This window comes from Coturnix japonica, chromosome 7, assembly GCF_001577835.2.
Source record: "Coturnix japonica isolate 7356 chromosome 7, Coturnix japonica 2.1, whole genome shotgun sequence".
NCBI lineage: Eukaryota > Metazoa > Chordata > Aves > Galliformes > Phasianidae > Coturnix > Coturnix japonica.
Window position 1 is genome coordinate 7,101,616 of NC_029522.1, and position 22,667 is coordinate 7,124,282.

The following is a 22,667-nucleotide window of genomic DNA, read 5'->3' on the forward strand; positions in this document are numbered from 1 at the left end:
AACCCCAATGGAAAACTGTATCATATTAGGTAATAATAAAATATAATAGCTAATCAGTTCCTCCTTACAAAATATTAACAAGCATTAAAAGCAACTGCTACTTAAAACAGATTACAAAAGCTTGCTTTGATCAAAGCATCTCCCTGCTTGTGTTGCAACAAAGGAGGATCTAATCAAAAGTGCCCTCAGAAGTTTTTCAAGTGTTATGTCAGAATCAAATGTGTTATGGCACACCACACTCGACATACCATATTATACCTTCCACGCAATCAAGTAAGAATATGAGATGAAGGCATTTAAAATGAATTTTCTTGAGTTTATTCCAAGACGGAATGTGCTAAGTACACTTTGGGAGCTTTTAAGAGTATAATCTTGCTTATTATTCAAGTGATGAAAAATCTGTAATTGGCCAGCTCCATCACAAAGAAGCTTCCTCATATCTGTAATTGGCCAGCTCCATCACAAAGAAGCTTCCTCATATGTTTGTCATCAATCTTTCCAAGCAGCAGACAAAGTAAAGCCTTGAAATCTAATCAAAACGGTTCCAAAGGAAGTCAAACAATGCACAAACCACCAGCTGAACCGGACAGAACAACGAGCTACTTAAAAAAGCTGCACCTACTACTCAGACATGATTTTATCCCATAGAGGAGGCTTTATACCTCGCTAGTGAGGGAGAGAACACAAAATGAGCCTCGTGTAGGACTGCATTAGACAAAGGGTCAAAAGCCTGCTTTTCAGATGGCTTATTATCATTTTCTGCAATTTAATCCTAAAATAAGCGTGTTTCATAAAATCACCGGCAGAGCACCACTTAACTCTGTCATGCACCTTGCAAAGAAGAGCACTAAGCCAAAGGCAGTCCTTCAAAGCACAGAGGAGCAGTTTAAAGCCTCACCCTATGAAGGGAAACCCAAGTCTTCGCCTAAGTGAGCGGGGAACTTGGGGGTCAGGGGACTTCTGTGACCACCCTGGAACTTCGATACAGAAGGAGAGGGAGGGAAGGATGGAAGCTGAATATGAAAGATAACCACCTGGGGGTAACATCCTGCCCTGTTAGAAGGGAACAAGAAGGAACGGGGTCTGCTTCTGGAGCTGGGGTTTTGCACTGAGATTGGAAGCCAGAACGCACTTCTCCAGTACAAAAAAATAACTGACAAAGCAAAGGCAGGCTGTTCATGTGTAACCGTTATTTCCTCCTAGTGTGTTGGAAGGACTCTATTACAACAGCAGAGATGAGCATTCCCTAAAGACAAAAAAAAAACCTTCTAAAAACTGCCGCCTCAAGGTCAGTTAAAACACAGAGAAAACCAAAATAAAATGTGATCAGGTCACGACTAAATAGAAATGATGTCAAGTGGTTTAGCTCATGTACCAAACCAGAGCTTACGGCTTCACTAGGACACACTAATCAAAGGAAGCTCTGCTGAATTATGTCAGAATAACAAGAGTTTTCACTACTGGAATAAGTACACAATTACTGTTCAACTATCAGCTTCTGTAATGGGGATGAGCCTGATAAGGCTGCAGATCTCACAATGCCTACCTTGTACCTGAGCAGAGGCTCACTAGGAAAAGTTCCATCATCTGGAAGGAATCTCGGATTCAAGTTAGAATTTGCTCTCTGTAATGTCTGCGCAATGCACAGGCACAAGCATTCCTTACTGCTGCTGCTCTTCCACCTTTAGTCCTCCTCAGTTTACAAGAAGCAGGTTTTAAGAAAAAGTAGCTCACTTAACACATGTGGAAAAAGCACCCGGATCCCAGCTGCTGGCCTCTTGTGACATTTTACCCCACAACAGACAGATGGCCAAACCTAGGTGCCCCTCAGAACCAAAGCACAATCCAGCAAAGGGACCAAACCTGCACGAGGTACTGAGGAATCTGCGGCACTTTTCCCTTTATCACAGCTCTAAGCTGCATCTGTCTCACCAGCATAAGATTCAATTCAAGCACAAGGGACATGTTATTCTGTTGACTGTAGTGATGACTACAAACACATTTGCAATTTCCTATTATAAAAACTCGCACAAATTAAATCAACGTTTACCTCGGCCGAGAAGAAAAAGCAAAACAATCCCAACATAATATCTGTATAGAGCTGTCAAAGTAAAGGCTTTCCACCATTTCTGTGATTACATTTCCTTTCTCTGTGACATTCGTGGTTTTGAAATGAGATGTATAAATAATTATTTCGAGTCTCATAGTTCAAGAGACACTGAACCGAACAGAACATAACGCCGTTATTAACATTCTGCTCTTAAAAAGGCAGAACAGCGCATGGGAAAGAAAGCCAAGAAAGAAAAAACTGGAATGATTACAGGGGAGGAGGTAACAAGGTGTACTTGTAAGATGCAGAGTAGAAAAGAATCCGTAATGGGAGGGAGGTAAGAACTGCGGCAGACACAATATGAGTCATTTTTCTGCGAGTACTGGCATTGAATGAGAACGTGTAGGACTGAACATCTTATGAGAAATAAAAAAGAGCTGGGAAATACAACAGAAAAGACTGGGAGGACGTGGAATGCACTCCGTCTTCAATAAAACATTGTCCGAGAGAGAGAGCTCTGAACTATAATGCACTATTTTTCAATATAGCCAAAATCAAAAGCACTCTCTTTTCAATCTTGGTTCCTGAACCACGAGGTTTGTAAAAGAAATGCTGCGGGTCATTAGCCTCCAACACAAACTACAGCAGTTGTGTTTAAAAGCAACGAACTCTTCATTAAATAACTCAATTACAACTATTTTCCACCTATTGTACACATAGCGTGAATTACTGATAGCAAGCTCAAGGCAAAGTAGAAAAAAGGAGAGCAGAAGTGAGAACTGCATTGTTTTTCTTAGGGTGAAGCAGGCTGAATGTACACGAGATGGATTCCGAGGTGTTTACTCCCCAGAATAGCATCACCCCTGCACAAAGAGACTTGCTGACTTGAAACTTCAATGAAAACTCAGAGTAATGCATTATTCAGTTGGGCTGATGGGATCAGAATCTGATTTAATTTGAATTAAGAACATATAAGGTGAGTAAATAAGAAACAGAATGACAAGAAACAATCCAAAGCGCAGCACACAACTCAATCTCTATGTTCAGAGAAGTTCCACATCTCAGGTGAGAGCAAAGCACGGCAGCGCTGCTTTTCATTGCTCATTCTTGTCCAGTTACTCAGCTTCAAAACGTGGAACTAAAAACAAGAGTGCCATCAAGCTCAGCCCCCTGAAAGCAACCGTACTATTCCATCCAAATCTGCTTTATGAACTGATCAAGCTCCATCTTATAAGTCATTCATTATTGTGTCCCCATTATTTCTACCAGCAGGTTTGAGGACCCTACCACTGCAGCACTTAATAACCTTCCTCTAATCTCTTCTCTAAATTTATTCATAGCTAGGTAAGGCTCATTCATTCTCATGCCACTGCTGTCCTTCGCCTTACACACTTGTTTTCCTCCTGGGCATTTAACCATGCTACATTTATAGCTAACACTCAGTACAGAAAGTATCAGCCAGCTCAACTAAATACACACAAATGCTTCATCTCTTCTCATATAACGAACTTGGTATATCCCCAAACCACTGAATTTATTGCCATTTGATTTTTTTTGGGGGGGGGGGGGGGGGGAGGCAGTCAGAGCTTTATGCACCGACATAGATAAATCCTGTCTCTATGAGGACTGACCTGCCCAACGTATTTTGGACTAATTATTGACTTCATGAGATTCCAAACTCCACTGTCTGTGACTGCTCACTCTTCAACTATCTGCATTCCCAAATACATGGAAATACAGGTACTCTGCGCCTTTTCAAGTCCACTTCAGATATCTCACGTTTCACTGCTCTCCCCACTGGATACACCATGCAAACTGCAGTTGTTTAAGAGCACTGACAGGGCAAACAGTGCCATAGAGAAGATCCTAAGTGAAGAAATTCAACATAAAGAGCAACAAAACTTAAGCAAACATTCAAAACCCAATTCCCTAAGTGTAACATTTAGGAGCTTAGGCTCCTACAAAACACTGGTCATAACAATTTTTATTTATTTATTTTTTTTCAAGAAAAAAAAAGGCTTTCATAGATGGGGTACAGACAACCCCATCTTCTATCAGAAAACAGCAGAGCGATTACAGGACATTATGTTTAAATCTCGTGCTGTGAGGAATCTGCTGTGATTCTTTGCTAACGCAGACCTCTAGTAAACAAAAAACAGAAGCAGCAGATTTTAGTCTGGTGTGCAGACAAGGGGAAATCTCAGGAGCCACTAAGGTCACAGGGCAAAGAAAGAAAGCCCAACAAGAGTGAGAACTGCTGCATACCAAGATCTAATTTGCACAAACAGGCTAGACAGCAACAGATGGGAAGTGGGGAAAAGGGAGAGTGTTGACTAATGACACCTGACTGCCAGATGACCCCGTGGGTTACAGGGTTGGCACAACACCTGAAAGCCTGCCCAGCAGCTGCTTGGAACTGCCCTCCTCCCCCTTACATTTCACTAAACAGACCAACCTTGCCCTTCTGCACCGCACACTGACACCCACAGATCACACAGCACTCCAGGGATGTGTTCTTCCAGCTCCGCCAGCCCTGTACCCACCAGTAGAGCTCAGTGCCATGCGATGCTGCTGTGTCCCAGAGGCCAATTGCTCTGCTAGGGTTTCCATGTAACTTTGAGATGGCAGAAGCCTAAGATACTATCTTTGGGATTCATTTAGGGCTTGAGATGTGCTTTGGTAGAATACTGTGAACAGATATCAAGCAATGGCTGTTCATGTACTTCACAAGGCTCTGACACAGCAAGTCGGACCAGGCAGACAACTGGCCTCAGACCACCCCACCTCCCAGATCCCATGTGGAAAATTGGGGAGGGTGGGTCTTGGCTTTAAACATCAATGCCTTGGCCATCCTTTTTTTTGTTTTTTTTTTTTTGTAGTATCCAGACCGAACAATTTACCTTATAAAGGACAATACTGAAAGACATTCACTAGGAGAAAAATACTTTTTAATTTATGGGTACCTAGAGAAAGAGACCCAGCTTTTCTTTCCCAAGTCCAGAAACTTAAAAATAGCCAAATACATAAATATTTTTTAAATAACAGTAAAAACAAAATGCTTTGGGCTGAGACATTTTATGCCAAGCCACAGTGCAGAGAGGAATTTTATGGTCGAGTTATAAACCTAAAAAATATGGGTTTATAATGGAAATCCTGACAGACCCTAGTAGGTGCTCCCATAATATCTTGAATCTGATTTAGGAGCGGTTTTCAATAATGCTTTCCCAAGCCAATCTGTTGGGGACTGCTAGGAAAAATCTAATGGCACTTTTCCTTCCCCAGTGGAGCCAAGCGTACTTGATGAGAGCACTGGTCTGTGCAAGCAAAGCTTTTGGGCTTTCATAGCCTGCAGCTATCAGGTCCTCAATATCAGAGACCCTATAAACGTCAGTGCTAAGCGTACATTTCATTTAATGAAACAATAAATTGTCTATCTCTGTACAATAAATTGCCCATTTCTGTGCCTTTGCAATGGCTGATGTGATTTGTAAATGGCTGCTTTTCTAACAGCCGTGAATTGTAGAAGAGCTTTTGGGAACATGGGAATTCTGGGGGAGAAGGAAGTCATCAATGAGTCAGATTAGAACTAGAGAAAGGATGACTGCTACTCCTTAAAAAACCTTTCCAGACTAAAATCAAGACAAAATCCCCCCTCACAGGCCCCTACACTGTACAGCAGGGCACAGCTCACCAATACAGCAGAGAAGAAATCAGCAGCTCTTGTGTTAGCAGTAAGCTTAGCGCTCCACTACCTGCTTTATCCCACATTCCCTGAGCGTTCCTGTCATTATCCCCACCCTCCACATTTCTCTCCCTTAAATTAAGCTGTCAGAAAGCTGCAAGGTTAGCCTACGCGTGTCTTCTAGACACCCTCCGTAGTCAGTGCGGAGACTCAGTCACCTTAAGAGGTTGAGTCATCCCACTCAACTTCGCTATCTCTAGAGCAAATGACCAAATTAAAAAAAAAAAATAAAATAAAAAAAAAAATATATATATATACACATACATATGTGCACACAACTATAAAACCTCAATATCATTTCAACATGATTACAGTAGGTAGTATGGCTAGTGAGCAGGTAGTATGAGATGGAGAGAGAAAGAAAGGAGCAAAACATGCTCTGCATTTAATCTAGTGAATTTCGGTCTGCGCTTGTTAAGGCTTTTCACAACAAACTCGTCCTGCCAGCAAGCAGGTGTGGTAGGGTTTAAACCCTAAAACTGAAAGGGTTTAAAACTTTGCTATACTCCAAACTAAATGACCAGTCAAAAACTGGGATGGACGAAACTGCAGGAAATTCTCCCTAAGTAAGTACATAACCATGTGGGAAAAGGAGGAATGCTGTGCTGGCCAGCGAAGCATGCAATTAAAGCACAGAGATGCTGTAATTACTTTCAATGGAATTCAATTCCCTGATTTATCAGAATTATTTCCAGAAAGAACATGAAGCGGCCACAGGGAGAACTGCCTGCCCTGACCCCACGCCTTGGTGCAGCAGCCTTGCCTGCACACAGTGCACTCACATCAATCTGAGCATGGTGGCTCACACACAGGGACCAAAGTCCTAATGTTTATTACCTACCTTGCATGGAAGACTGAAAATTCTTCAGCCTCTCACAAGACCCAAAGCTTTCCAGTTGACTACGGAAGGAAAGAAATGTCACCTTCCAACAGTCAGAGGTTCCAGAACACCTACGCAAGGCCCACCTGTATTTTGTCACAAAGGATTCTCAGCTTTGTATGAACCCTTCCAACCTGGCAGGCCACCTGGCAGGGTACCAAAAAGATGTCCTGCACATGGGCAGGGTTGGGTAATTCCCCTCTGAGCCTTGGTGGCATTCCGTCCTCAAGAGCCAACTCTCCAGGAACACCTGAAGAAACGCCTTTAATTTCAACCTGCCATCTGTGGGCACCCAAGTTTTCCATCAAAACACAGAAAAATCACAACGAATATGAATAAGAAGAAAAAACTGCACTAAGAGATCCAGGAGAGTAAAACGATACTTTCCCCACCTATTTGGATTTTGCTCCTCCATGCAATTAACGTCTTGTTTCAATATGGCTTTAATTTCATAGCCCTTGGTTTAGATCCTACTCTTTTACACACCGCACTTCCTAACAGAGCAGCCCCATTAGTAAACTACATTTATGCTAATGGACTTGCTTGCAGTGATAATTATCACAGCCCTTAGCCCCAATCCTTGCCAGTGTGAGCACGTCAGGAGTGGTTGGTATAGCATTATAATTAAACAATTAGCCTTGTCATGGCACACAGCTCTGGGAATAGAGTCATCTTGAAGCTTAAAATGCGGACAGCTGATAGATGACTGTCATTAAGCTCTGTGTTCGCTCGGTGATGGAATAGTCGCTGAGCTGTAGGGGAGGCTTCCTTAATGAAGAAGAAGGACCTTGAACTGCAGCTACTATCCTCCACCTCTTCCCAACCTGTCCAGGCATTCCCCGCTGCCTCCCACCTCACACGGCTTCTGTTTATCTTTCACCCCATCTGCAGGAGAATAACAAAAGCTGTCTCTAGCAAGTCAGTCTTCATCCATCATGTCATGATGGAGAAAAAAAGGCTCTGCTCCTCGCGGTGCAGCCAAGTGGACCCTCCTTTGCCTCTGGCCCTCCCCTGTTCAGAGCCTCTCTCACCCTGTACACGCGAAGCAGAACCAGTTTAATGTCAGATGTGAGTTGAGTTCTGTACCAGCTTCTGGTCAGCATCTCAATTGCATTAATCAGCATAGAGCCTTTAAATTTCACATAGCTTGCAAATACATATCCAGCTGAGAAGCACTGCCCTGGGCAGTAATAAAATACACCTACCTAAAAAGCCTGGTGTAGAAAGAAGCTTCAGGAGCAGACAGGCCATCCTCCTTGCCTAGAGAAAAGAGGAAGGTCACAGAGGTCTGTAATGTGACCTGGCCAAAGGGGGAGAGAGACAGGGGCAGGAAGAGGTGGCATGACAGCTCTGCAAGAGTCTGTGTGTGGCCGGCTCCTGTATGCTCCCAGCTGCAGATCTGCACTGCTGGCAGAAAAACCTTGTAGGGAGCAACAAGTGCAAGTGTTCTGGAACAACATGCACCAGACACGAAGACATGCACCCGCACTTCCCCTCAGCAGCATCATTACAATTCCTTGTTTTTCTTCCCTACAGTGTTTTCAAACTCTGTTTTCCTGTATACCTGGATAACTGATGCAGTGCTTTGGTTCAGGTAATTTGAGAATCCTTTTATATTGAAAAGGTATAAAAAGTGAATCTCCTTGAGTACTTGATTTCCTTTCCATTACGTTCCACTGTACCACTGTACCTCAGCTTTACCTCATTATTCTGAGATGATGTGAATAAATTACAACAGTTCAGAACACTAAAACAATGTCTGGGTGCCCAAAGGAGGACATGGGACTGCACCAGGGATACCAGCTAAGCTTGCTATCCAGTGCATCTACTGAGAATTTGCTAGCCTTATGAGATTTGATCCACAATCAGTTCTCAATCAGACTCTCAACCAGCCAATACTAAGGGTGCTCATGAAGCATCACTCCATCCTTCTACACCTAATGCCACCAAGATTGTCAATCTTATACCCAGCTCCAGGGAGCATTTTGATATCCTTTTGATAGCTTACTTCTTTCCCAGATGTCAAACTCCACACGAAGTCACTGAACTAAGCTCAGCCAAAGCCTGAGCTAAAAGGCACAACATGCAATTCCTAAGCAAGACGCTACCCATGCAAGCAAAACACAAGGAGATGCCTTGTGTATCTGCAAAGCAGAAGGAAAGCCCCCCTAGACACAGCTGCTGTCTAACAACCATGGTTTATGCAGAATGCTTGGGGGCTACTCTATTTTTATAACTTTCATCCATAAAATAAGAACTAAAGCTTCTGGAAAGAGAGCACAATTACCCTGCAATGATATAACAGTCAGAATAAATTCAGCACAATCTGGATAAGCAAGAAGAAAAATCATGCAAGCTTTCTTCTCAATTGCCAGTAGATAATGCTTAATAACTGCCCTGTCGTCAACCTTCAGAAATGATCTCCAGAGCCATATGCAGGTTGGCAACCAAGCACAGCACCTAACTAGTTTTTGCATCTAGTTTTACAGAATTAGAGACATATGGAAATGAACAGTCTGGCAGAACAAGTGAACTCTAAAGCAACGACTTCAATAAATAAAAGTCTGCACGTTGGCAGATGGAGAAGAGCACGGCAGGGAGGAACCATATTGCAGCAGCAACTCGATTTTAAATGATTCACAAAAATCAGCCTGAATCTCAGATCCAAGGCTTTTCCAACTCCTTAAGTCCTACTCTTGGCTGAGGAAAATTCCATCCTGAGGGGATGCACAGGTTTCTAACCAAGGACAGACACCAGGGGGTCTTTCAGGGAGATGGGGACATCTCTAATCTTCTTCTGCTTTGTATTAGGTTGCTAAGCGCATTTTAGGTAGCTTGCAGGAAGATGCAACCAATCACTCCCACAGGTCTAGAAAAGTAAAATGCAGAGATGCATTTTCAAGCCATGTGATGCAGCACAGCATATTATCGCAGTGGACACAGGTACGTGGGACACAGAGACCTTTCTCTTGGTGAGCAGCAGCTCGGGTTCAACACAAATGTCACCTTTAGCATTCACCCTCTAGAGACTGCTCTATCTGCAGGCAAACAATCTTCCCTACTCAGGGGCTGCAAACTGGTTCCTAGTCACTGTTAAATGTGACAGATGAGAGGAAAGCAAACATTACTGCTCTCCCACTGCTCCGCTTACTGGGATCAAGGGAAATCCTTATTATTCTCCCCACCACTTCTGAAAAGCCTTTTTGAACATGTCCCATAGCCCCCATTCACATTACAGTCTCCCATCAGCAAGTGCAGTGAATTCTGTGAATCATTCTGTGCACATCCCTACACCTTTCTTCACTGAAAAATTCCTACATCATAATTGTGTTCAAACTACATGTAAAGACGGGGAAGATTTTCACCACTAACTGTAACTTAAGGTCACCAAAGAGGAAAACAAAGGCTTAGAGGAACATTTTAATTCCTTGAGTCTACTTTTGTAATAAGATTGCACCATGGTGTGCAAGAAGTGACCTTGTCAATGCTAATGAGCACTGTATAAAGTGCAGAACATCCTACGTGATAGGAACCGATTCTCTTTGTGCCCAGAACAGGCCAATGGAGTAAAAATAAGAGAAGGGAAAGAGACATTTATTAAGAAATCAAGGAAAAATAAAACAAAACTGTGATGGTCCAGTGCTAACAGAGCACTAACTCTGCTATAAATACTGACTACTGCACTTGCTCAAGACCACAGTCACTTGTGCTGTGCTCTAGATAGTCACAAAATGGCTCACATTGGATGGGACCCTGTAAAGGTGGTAGCAGAGGATGGTTTAAAGGTGGCTAATATAAACATGTTGACCAAGATGGTGATAAATAGTCAAAGGTTATTAGTAAAGAAAACTCACCAATGTCGATGCCTGGACCAGATAGCTGAGGCAGTCTCCACTGGGAAGCAATCTCCAAGAGATGCTGCCTCAGTGGTGGTCAGCCCTTAAATGAGGTCTCAGAGGGGGTGGAGTCAAAGTCCACCCCTTCCGGGAGCACAGCTCCATTACTCTCACCTGTGCTCCTGCAGCTGACCCAACACTTGCCTCAGCTAATTAATCAGTGGTTCAAGCTGTGATTTCCCATAAAGACCTTAAAGATCATCCCATTCCAACTCCCCTTGCCATAGGTAGTGTTGCCATCCACTAGATCAGGCTGCCCAGGATCCCATCCAGCAGTCTGTCCAGGCACCTTGATCCAGCACCTCACCACTTGGAGTAAAAAACTCCCTAACATCTAGCCTAAAACTCCCCACTTAAAATCCACTCCCCCTTGTCTTGCAACTATCAGACTACATTATGAAGTTCGTCTCCCTGCTTCTTATAAGCTCCACTGGAAGGCTGCAATGAGGTCTCCCAGGATGGTGTCCTTCTGCTGTGTCAACTGCACCACTCAGCTCGGTATGGTCCAGCAGACTTGCTGAAGGTTCATGCAATCCCCCTGTCTATGTCACTGATAAAGATGTTGAAGAGCACCTGACCGATCCCTGGTGGACACCACCAGCTTATGGTTGGACACAGAACCACTGACAACAGTCCTCCAGCTGAGACCACCCAACCATCTATCTGTGCATTAAACAGTCCATCCTTCAAACCTGTATCTCAGCAATTCAGTCAGCTAACAGAACTTCACTAAGCTTCTCCACAGAATAGGCCACCTTTCACTACACAGCATCTGTTTCTCTTCCTGACAGTCCATCAATCGCTATTATGCACATGATCTCACTTCTTTGTACTGTTTGGTTACCCATCATCTCAGAACTCAAATAACAGCCATACTTCATCTCTTTCATAGGTTTCATAGTTTCGTGCGGGTTGGAAGGGACCTTAGAGATCATCGAGTCCAGCCCCCGGAATTCGAGCCTCTGTGTAGCAGAGCGGCACTTCTACCACTTGCGCCACAGGGGGGACTCGAACTCCGGGCCCCAGTGTTGCAAGGCGGCGTCTTTAACCACTTCCTCCCACATCATACACAGATCAAGAAAACCAGCAGGCAGAGATTTGAGGAAGAGTGTACTGAAGCCACTTGTAAGAAGAAGCAGTTCAGAGCCAAGGAGTGCTTTTCACCAGCCCTCCCAGCCTCCGCTATTGAATAGGGCAATTCTGCTTCACTGATCATCTGTCCAAATCAAGCCCAGAGCAAAATATGCACAGCTTTCAGAGCAGTGAGTCAATGGACATATGCATCCACAAATAGAAAGGTGGATTATCTCTTCATGTACAGCACAGTGTAAATGTTTTGAAATAAACAATAATGGCCACGATCAATCAAGAGAGTGGAAAACAGATGGGAAGGAGGTTCTGTTGCAAGAAAGGACTTAAACAGGAATATGAATTTTCTCCCTCTGCCTTCCTTGTTCTGATTACAGCCCCAGATCGGCCCTTGCAATTCTCCAGATACAGGCAATTCCCATCACTGTGTTACTCTGGCTGTATTACCAGTACAGTACAACAGAATCATAGGTAAAACACACCTACAAAACGCTGCAATGTCACAATGTGAACTGTATTTTTGCTTCTATTAAGTTATTACAGTTTCTTTCTTCCTGAATTACTCCCTCCCTTCTCCCCAGCCAAACTCTGAAAGGTTTAGCAGTCAGCTGCAGACTATATCTAAGCCCCAGTCCCTCTATCAAGCATTACAAACATTTCACCTACTGTCATCTTCAAACTGATTTGACAATGGATGCAATCCTGGACAAAAAAACCTGTCCCTGTTAATGACGAACCTCAAATTCTTCCCTACACCCAAACATAACTAGGAAACAGACAAAATCTGGAGCTAAATCAATTTCTTGCCCTTTTTTTTTCTTCTTTCCTAAGAAAAACAAGCATTTAGAAGTAGTACGTTTTTACTGGATGGCTGCCATTCTGTCCAGCAAAACAATTGCTGGATCTCCAGGTTCCTCTCCAGGGCTAGAAGTTCAACTTGAATTAAGATTCCTTAATGGATATTGCAGCAAATTCACTTAAGGTTCCAGATTTAATAAACAAGAGCAACATGTAGCACAAATTCATGTGGAACAAGCAATTCTCACCAAAATAATCTAAAAAAATTAATTACTACTTTTTAAGTAATTCTTAATTAAAAGTGGGGTCCAGATTCTCATTCACTGTAGCACCACTATACTCAATTATGGCTGCACAAAAGATCCTTCTATACTGATAAAAATCAAGGCCTTCTACACTCCTGGATCCCATCACCTTTTGCAACTTCCTATCAGTAACTTATTAGTAGAACACTGATAACTTAAACACAGGCAAAAACATAGGGTGACAGTGCAAGGATCGCAATGGAACTGGTTTTACAACTGATTCTGCTCCTCTGCCTCAGCTGAAGCAGCCTGGAACAGCATAGTAAGGGCTTAACTCTTGCTCCTAGTACTCCCCTGAAAGGCATAAAAGCATTACACCATGGCAGACAAAGCAGGGTCCAGCCTGAGCTCTCCCACTCTACAAAGGCAAGTGAGATGAACCTCCAGCCTCAGCTGTTGCGATAGATCTTAAGCAGCAGAACCACCAAAGGACTGGAAGCAACTAATTAACTTCTAAGTAGGGTGCGGGCACACAATTGACAGCATATCAAAATTTAACTGGCAATGCAATTTCAGGGAGGTTGAAAACACGATCAGGTTAAATTAGTGTCTATGGGTGATCAACATCAGAAGAGGCTGAAAAACCTTACTGTGCTCTGCCCAGAAACCATACAGAGAGCTTCTCCCCTCACTTTTTTCTCCTCAAATGTCCTCCGTTACCACTGGGTTGGAACAACAGCCAAGAAAAACATTGCTTTACATATTAACGAATAATCCAGAAGACATAAAGGCAGACAACACAAGACATATTTCAAAGACTGCCCAACCTTCCTGAAAACAGAAACATTTCTGAAAAATACACACACAAGAAGAAGCAACGCCATTGTTAGCTACGAAAGTAAAGAGAAAAAAAAAGAACAGCATCAACTACATACCTTTGCTATTTGGACACACCAGTTTAGCAGAAGCTGGGAGCCAATGTTGTCCTTATGTTCATGAACGTAATCCAACAGGCAGCCGTGAGGCATCAGCTGAGTGACAAGCTGGATGGTCGGGCTCAAGCAGACCCCCAGGAGTCTCACCAGGTGTGGATGGTCCATGCTGGCCATGATGAGAGCTTCCTGAAACAACAGAAGTGACCCAGTTACTCCAGTACGCCTAAGGACTCTACGCATAGATTTCCCACAGAGCACCTAAAGGCGATGCCTGTTGTCTATCCAGTGCATGACACTGCTAGGAAGAATCCAGTGTGATGTCAGATGTAACGAGCCCCAAGAAATGGGGGGTCAGACCATCCACACAGATGCTGTGAAGGCTCAGATCAGAAATACTGCACTGCCTTACATTCCCATCCTGTTACATAGGCCCAGAACCAAAGACGTGTGACAGACCTGGCTTATGCCTAGAGGTCTCTCATACCACTCAACCGCTCACCTGCAGTAAAGCCCCCAGCTCAAGTCTTCTCTGCTACAATCTTTGATCAAGCTGTACTAACATGGTTCAGTGGATCATAAATGTTATGCTTGGCATTTTACAGGCTTAAGCATTACACCTAACCAGGAATACTCAATGTTGGCTATGGTGTGCAATCCTAAAATGCCACAGAAAAGCAGGACAAGAACTCCTTATAAAAATAACCTGCACAGCTGTTTGCACAGGTAATACTGTCATCACAAGCAACTGGCACTCAAAAAAAATGCAAAGAGAAAGCTTGTCTCCCTCATTCACCGAGCTGAGTCCTTCATTTCAAGACCACTCCATCATGGCAATGGAACAATGAAAAGTGAGATGAAGCTGCAGCTTTGTAAAGCTATTTTGGTCCTCTTTCTCCAGAAAACCTATCTGACATTCTTCTGACAATTTAACAGCTGTAACAGTGCCAAAGAAAGACAGAAAGAAAGAAAGGATAAGAAAAATTTGGCATCGGAGGAACAGAGCATCCCCTTAAGTCTTTTTTTTTCTTCTCTGTATTAAGGGGAAAAAGTCCAGGCAAGCAGGCAGAGTTTGTACTAAAGGAAATGGCTCATCATAGTACAAAGAATACTTGAAACCAAATTGCAGACTATTTGCATAATACTTCCCTTTCTTTCCTCTTTTTTTTTTTTGTGGAAATCAAAGAACGAGACACTAATTGTAGGTTCCTTCCCCCCCCCAACAAGAAAGGAACAGATGGCCTCCATTAGGGGGAATATCTCCTCCTTTCTTCTGTCTGAAACTTATGTGAAAAAAAATATGTAAATCAATAGGGGTTATGTGATGGGATGACTGGAGGAGGGGCTCAGTGGGAGATTCCAATCTAAGTGAGATAAGGAATCATCATTTAAGAACACTTGCTCCAATTAAAATGTAGTTCTCCCTTATTCAAATAACATGTGTGGCATCTCTTTGAAGTATTTTCAGTCTCCTCCGCTATCATCAGAAAATGCCAATGAAGGCCACCAGAACGAATTTATGTTGACCGATGCATTATCAATTTCTGGAGAGCAAAAATTACTTGGTTTTCATTTTCTTCTCCTTTATTTATACACCATTCCATTGTACCCTGCAGATGCACAGGGAGACAACACTTGCTGCCCTCCCTCTTACCAAGTGAAGTTAAGTGAGCTTTTCTAGAACTTGCAGTGGGAGTACTTTGCTCAGTAATGAGGACTGATTGCAACACAGACAATATACTGTTTTTGCTTACTAAGGGACCAGATGGAAAGCTTTGAAGCATGTGCTCCATTAGTCTCCGGCTACTCGCCATTTGTAAGAGTGAGTTCAAAGGAAAAACACTTCTGCACAATAATAAAAGCATACAGTGTCATTTGTCTCATTCTGATGTCACAGGAAAGCATACACCCTTCCCATAGTTTTGGGCAACGGTACCAGAAAAAATAAAAAATATTCTTAATACATTATTATGGGCTGCTCTGTAACAAAGGAAGAGCCACAACAGAGCAGAAAAACCATCATTATAGACCGAAGTTACTAATGGATATTAATTCAGCATCAGTCCTGGCTTCACTTATTTATCCTCATTAGCAAAAGTATTGTTATTTTTATTACACTACCACCTACAGGAGAACCAGAATCAGGGTTATGTCTATGCTATACAGAATAAACAAAGCAAGACTTTCTAAATGTTCTTCTGAAGCCTCATCAGACAATACAGACAAACAGCAACAGAAACATTATCACTTAAAGACATTCAAAAAAGCAGACAATAGGAGTCTCCTATTTAAAATCCATTTGGACACCGTAGACCTTACAGCCACAAATTCCACGGCACTTCCACACTTTGCAGTGTGGTTCCTACTTGGATTTTGTAAAGGTAAGGCACCTATCTCAGAGACCTGACCACCTTTGGGAATCAGTCTGTAGTGTCCCCTATCTTTTGGTAGCCTTTTATCTGCAGGTCTTGGCTCAGTTCTTGAGAACTGAGCATCAAATTGCTTTATTGCTCTCTCTTCATACAAGAAATCCCTTGCAGGCTGCAATGGAAAAGAGAGAAGGGAGAAAAGTAATAAAGATACTTAATCTTCCCTGGAGGAAAAACAGTCTTTGTAACACCACATGCTCACATCAACACCTGAGAAATGACAGCTGGGGGGACAGCTCTGCAAGGATGGACACCAGGCACTCCATCTATCTGAAAGGAGACTACGTCTTATCACTGAGGAACATCTCAGCCAAATCACATCTCTTTCTGGTGTTTGTTAATACCTAAGAAGTGACAGCAATCTAAATTACCACAGTAACATGTGACAGACACGGAGCCACCATAAGCCAGCCAGCCTGGATGCAAGCAGCAGCTGAGGAGTTCAGCCTGGCCCTACCTCTAAGGCACATTCTGCAGCCTATAGCAGGCCTCGTCCAGCCGAGGCTAGGTACTATGAGATGTCAAATAAGTTACTTTACACTAAGACTAAGAATGTATATTCTGTTCACAGTGTTAATGTATCTGAGGGGAAGAAGAACACAGAAAAGCCTTGATACAGCAGGAAGCTTGGCAAGACCACTGCTGTGCCAACACAGCCTCGCCATAGAGCATACAGGAGACTTTAATGGAGCATATGCTCCTGGCTTAAAGCATCTGTCAACACAGATGATGAAAGGAATTAGCCACTTGCTTCTCACAGGTCACCCGAGTCACCTTCATTCCTCAGATTGCTTTGAAAATCACAGCTAAAACAGTTTCTTGATCTATCCTCAGACTGCAGCCATGTTTCAAGTATCTTTCATTTGAGTGCTCTTCCTTGAAAGATAACTGAAAATCCAACTAAAGCAAAATTTCTGTTTCAGCTTTCTGTGATGAGGAAGAAAAGAACACTCAGAACAGTCCTCAGTACTGTGATAAGAAGTTGCACTGTGGTACCACCAACTCCTACAGCACATCTGACAAGAGGGCATTCAGCTTCCCGCTCTGTTTCTCTGAGCTGGTGCCATTAACTCCCACAGCCGACAACTGACCATGAAGACCGGCCAACATGCTGGTTCCTAAAGACCAGGTCTGGATGCTGCCTGTGTTTCTTTGATCACTGAACTCGTAAACCACTGGATACAATGAGGTTGCTGGGCTACTACTAGTAAGACAATGCCATGCTGATGGCCATGCTTAAGATTTAGAGTAGTCCAGGACACAAACCAGCACCAAGTGGACTGCCAGGAAGCAACCCTGGCCAGACTGTTCCCAAGATGCCTAGAGATGGTATAAAGGCAGTGAGGAGCCGACAGTGAGCAGTCCCCTTGTCATGCATAAAATGATACTCTAATGGCAAAATGAACATCTAAATTGGTCAAGAGACTTACCCTCAGCAGTGTATGGAGGGTGTACACTGCCAGTGGCTGTACAACACAGAGCAAAAGGAGGAGTTCACTTACAGGCACCAGTGTCATCTTCCAGCACCGTATTCCTCCTACACATGCTGTTCCTCAGAGCCAATGCAGGAGAAACATGCTCCCCATTCCAAACAAGTCCCACAGGCCTGCTGCCCCAAGCACAGCAAGCTGAGCACATTTTACTGCTCCAGATGAGCACATGCATCTGAGAGTTTGGTACGCAGAGCCAAAGGCTGAGAAATCTTTGATTTCCTAGACTTCTATCTGTTCTTGCCAAAAAATACCCCAAAACAAAAGAAACAGAAGAAAACAATGCCCTGTTTTTTCTCATCATTGCTGAGAACAGTTATTAAAAGCTTAATTCTTAGTGTCCTATGCATTTTTCTGAAAACACAAACTGTGCCATGGTAACAGAATAGATACTGCTGTAAATACATTGATTTTTTTTTTTTTTCATTCCTTTTTCAATACTCTTAATGGCTGGGGCAAAAACCTGGCTGGGCTGCATGTCTGACCTGCTTCAGGACATATTCAACTTGTTTTCATTGCATATTTTTGTCTGCTTGGCCTTACAGACTTCCCAGGTTACAGCCAGCTTAGCATATGCAGTCTGCACAAACATTTAAGTTGAGAGACAGCACAACACATGTATTAAAACTTCACATGCCCATATTTATCATTTGACAGTCATACCCATTGTGTTACTTCCTGCATACTTCCTAAGCTAGACACTGATTTCAGCTGCTTTACCGCACTATTTTACACACAGCCTCTCACCATTCAGGCAGATCCTTTCTGCAAACCTTCTTTAGAAGCATCTCAGCCATTTCTGATGCCAAACTGAGAGATGCAACAACAGGAACCAGCAAAGTCTATGCGAGTCCCATGCAGGAACAGCAGCAAGCATAGGGAGATATATATATATATATATATATATATATATATATATAAATAAGTAATTAAGTTACCACAACCATTTTCCAGGAACTGCTCTACAGCCATTAGAAGTGGACATATTAAACAGCACTTTCGGGCACAAGTTTTATTTGGGACCTGATGACAGCTTATATAACTCGTTTTACTGCTAGGTGATGCAGTCAACAGCACTTGAATGCTTCCAAGGCAGGTTCAGCCCTGAGGTTACTACTGCAGGGCTGAGCCACATGCTTCAGCTTGGCTCAAGAGTGCAATAGCAAGGCCTATGGCCTGCAATGAAACATAGTTCTGGCACTGTGCTGTTCTGTGAGACCACGACAACACAGAGGTCACATATAACAAATTCTCTTAACTTCTCACTTGAGAAACTGGACCTGGGAGCAAATGAAAAAAAACGTGTTAAACAAACAAACCCTACCACATATCCACACCCATATTCCAAGCACAAAAGCGTTATCAGCACTTCCAACTGGCACGGTTCCATCTACAGCTGTTGTAAAGAAGCCCAAAAGTGCAGATCCAGGGCCAAAGCCTGTGTTCACACTGCTTGCCAGGCACACCATGAGCTTCAAATCAAAGCCCTTCTTGTCTCTATCCACTGTCTCCTTGAGACCTCCCCCAGTGCTTGTTTTGCTTTAGGAAGCTGCATTGAAGAACCTACGTGTGAACAAAGAACGAGACAGTATGAGTCTTTTGAGATGTGTTTCCTCAGAGCCAGGACAAACTACCATGATTAAAGAGTAGAATGCTCTATTCATATAGGAGCAGATACGCTCATAGCAACGGGTACGTTCACAGGCTTATAGAAACAACCTGGATCCATAAACGTTTTTGAGAAATAAATTAGCGGTATGGTGATTTTTGTCCTGCTTACACCGAGGGCATGGGCAACCACGCTGCTTCGAGCAGAGTACGTGGTTAAATGTTTGATGGACTAGGAGATGCATTTTGTTATACCCACATACCATATGCTTCTGACTTCTCCCAGCTGCCTTTCTACCAATTACTTCTCCCAGTTCATCAGAGCCTGTGTTAAGACAGCTGAGGAAGAATCTGAAGCCTGAAGGAACAGAGCTCTCTGTGCACAGCCAGCTACGTGAACGCTTCTTCCCATCAAACACCCAGCCTGAAGACAACTCTCACCAGACTTCCTACTGACCTTGACTGAAAACACTTGATTCTGATGATTAGAGATAACTCTTGCCTGCTTTCAGATCTGCTTTATGCATAGGAAGCCACGAGTTCAGGACCTGAGCAACCACAACAAACTTCTGGTCATCATCTCTTGATTGCTTTCCATGGAAAAGTAACAGTAGATTTCAGACAGGCAATCCCACCTCACTGATGGCATGTAAAGATACCCCATCACTCTGATGCATTTTACTTCAGCCTGTGACATGCATTGTTTTTAGAGGTTCATCTGGCTAGAGTTTTGTTTCAATGTTCAAGTAATTGAAAAAAAAAACAAAACAAAAAAAAAAAACCCACAACCAAAAAAACAACCCACAAAGAAAAGGTTTGAAGTTTTAAAAGAACGCTGAAAAACAATAGTTTCAGCCCTACTTGAAGAGGAGAGTAAATGAGCCTCAACACTGACCAGCTTATAAGCATTTTCAGCCTTAGCAGTGGATTTCTTTCAGAAGGAAGTTATTGCTTTGATTTTTCATGAACGATGGCAAGATCACAAGAATGAGCAACGGCAAATAAACAAAATCAAGTTCTCTCCCCTTTCTGAAGCCTTAGGACACTGCTTTGAAATTTTCTAGTATCACTGAAAAGCTTGACACCATAATCACACACTCAAAGCTCCTGCCATTTAAAGGGATAGCATCAGATTGAAACCTCATTTCATCGTGTGTACCATCAACACTAAGAGTAGTTTTAATCAAAAGATACTTTTCACCCATAGCCCAGGTAGCTCATTTATCGCGTTTCAGAGTTGAAAACAGGCTCTTCATTTCCATGTTTCCCTTGTCTGTAATTCAGATGCATAAGAGCATCACACTCAGGACTCAAGTGTTGATAAGGGAAGATGATATTTAAAAGATTTAAATGGACTGCTTGGTTCACTGTTAGGGTTTTTTTCTCTCAAATTTGGCATCGCTGAATCACAGAATCATCAAAAGCTGCCACACATCTGCAGTCTTACAAGTACATCCATGGCCACGTGGAGCCACGGGGCTGCCTCTTGGCTTTTTCTGCACCAGCTCAGTGGAACATGTCACGGTGACAAAGTGTGCTCTAAGACACTTTGTAGAGCTTTAGGACACTGAGAGCTTGCTGAGCCTTCGTGTAAACATCAACATCAATAACCTTTGGAAGCCTACAGATTCACTCAGATATATGCCCTCACCTGAGCGACAGTGCTGTCAAGAAGGCAACTGTTCTCTCACCTGATAAAAGAGAATTAGTCGCAGAGGGACCAGAAGCATCTCCCCACTCTGCATTCAGGTCCTCATCCATGACCTCCGTCCACTCCTCCTCCCCACTGTGCGCAGCCCAATCACACAAGAAAAAAAGCTCAAGATTCTAGTTTGAATTTGAGTAGCATGTTGTCTAACATACATGGTTTCAAGCACATTTTACCTTAAAAACATTAAAAAATCTGCCAAGACTGCAGCAAAGAAACTCACGTTCTTTCCCCATTTCCAATGCCTTTTCTTTCCAACCTTTCTCCAAACACTCTGATTCTTTAAGTAACTTCCCCGATATCTTAGTTTCCAGCAGGTACTCCAGCCACTCACCCAACAAAGGCTCATTTAGAAACCAAATGTTCTGCATTTATATGCACATGCATCTCATACCACCGAACCCAAGCAAAGGGCATTGCCTGGATAGAAAACACATCCTCAGCCCCAGGGAACATTCCCGGTGAGACTCAGCATGGTACCCTCTGGTATTACCCCACTCAGTGCTGGGCACCTGGGCACATGCCTTTACTTGAACCCTGTTCAAACAAAACCCTCTGCTTTCCAAGTCTCCTATTTCCACTGGATTAACAGCTGCTTGACCACACCTCAGCCATCACCTACCACCGCATCCACACTGATCCATGTCATACAATGTACCTATGCAAGTCATTCAACAAACACTTCCGAAGCTAGGATTGAGCAAATTGAATACAGATGCCATCTGTTAACACAGCTCAAAAATCCAAGGAATTATTTCCACATTTTCAAATCATTTCTCTGGCTAAGCATTAATAAACAGTAAGCCCTGGTCTACTATTTCACACAATGCTTATTTGTCTACGCAGCTAATAACTTCTTTATAAAGCAGACTCCTTTAGGAAGCAATTGTAATCACCTTATACGTAACTAAGGGAAGAACACCCAATTTCACTTCCGTCCTTAATACAACATGTGCAATCCCATTTCTTTCAAATACCTGACTTGTCGGCAAGCACTGACTGATAACAAGAGGTGTCTGGAAAAGAACATTACAAACATGTTTGAAGTGAGTAATTAGACAAGACATCTTTCTTCCCCCCACACACACAGTACCTGCTTTTCTAAGTAAACATTTAAAATCCAAATGTATTTTTTAAAAGACAATAATAACCAATAAAGAATTTGCTTCAGAGATGATGAAATTTAACTTGCAATTTGTGGAGTCCCATCTGTGAAGGGAAGATGAAAAACAAATAATCCCTCTGTCCTTTATATGTTGCGCCTATCTTGATAGGAAGCTTCTCAGGGCAGGGACAAGCTCACCATGGTTACACAGCACAAAGGGTTTCTGATCTTAACGGGGCCAAGCAATGACATATTCTGCAATAAGCAGCAACACCAAAGTTAATATAGAAAATATTGCTGTGTAAAATCTCTTTATTTTTGCAACGGTAGTTTCAATATCAGAGGACCAAGCATTTCAAACCAGCAATTACTGCTCTGTGATCTGACAGCCACGTTGTGACCTCAGCTCCATCTCTGTTTATCCTGGTTATTGTACTTAAGCCTAAAAGGCACTGGCAGAATATTACTAAGATCATCAACAAGCCAGTCATGCACCAGATTTCCCTTTCTTACTTCTTACAACTGTGTGACAAGCAGCGATAGGGACAGCTGACTACCATCTGTATATAATGTGTGGAATATTAATAGGAACAGATGTTAATTATTCCATTTCTGTAAGTTTGTGACAGTTGCTGATGTATCGGAGGTGGTTGGGATCAGCACCGAGGCAGGGAAAACAACTCTCCAATCTTCTA

The 22,667-nt window shown here is 42.9% G+C and overlaps 1 protein-coding gene across 8 annotated transcripts in view; it reads right to left on the bottom strand.

Annotated features, from left to right (window-relative positions):
- ERBB4 (erb-b2 receptor tyrosine kinase 4) overlaps nucleotides 1-22,667 on the bottom strand; it is a 484,578-nt gene that overhangs the window by 71,764 nt on the left and 390,147 nt on the right. For all 8 annotated transcript variants that reach the window (XM_015867995.2, XM_015867997.2, XM_032445688.1 and 5 more), the window contains one exon: nucleotides 13,636-13,821. In XM_015867995.2, the coding sequence (XP_015723481.1) occupies nucleotides 13,636-13,821 (186 nt within the window). The remainder of the gene's footprint in view (nucleotides 1-13,635; nucleotides 13,822-22,667) is intronic.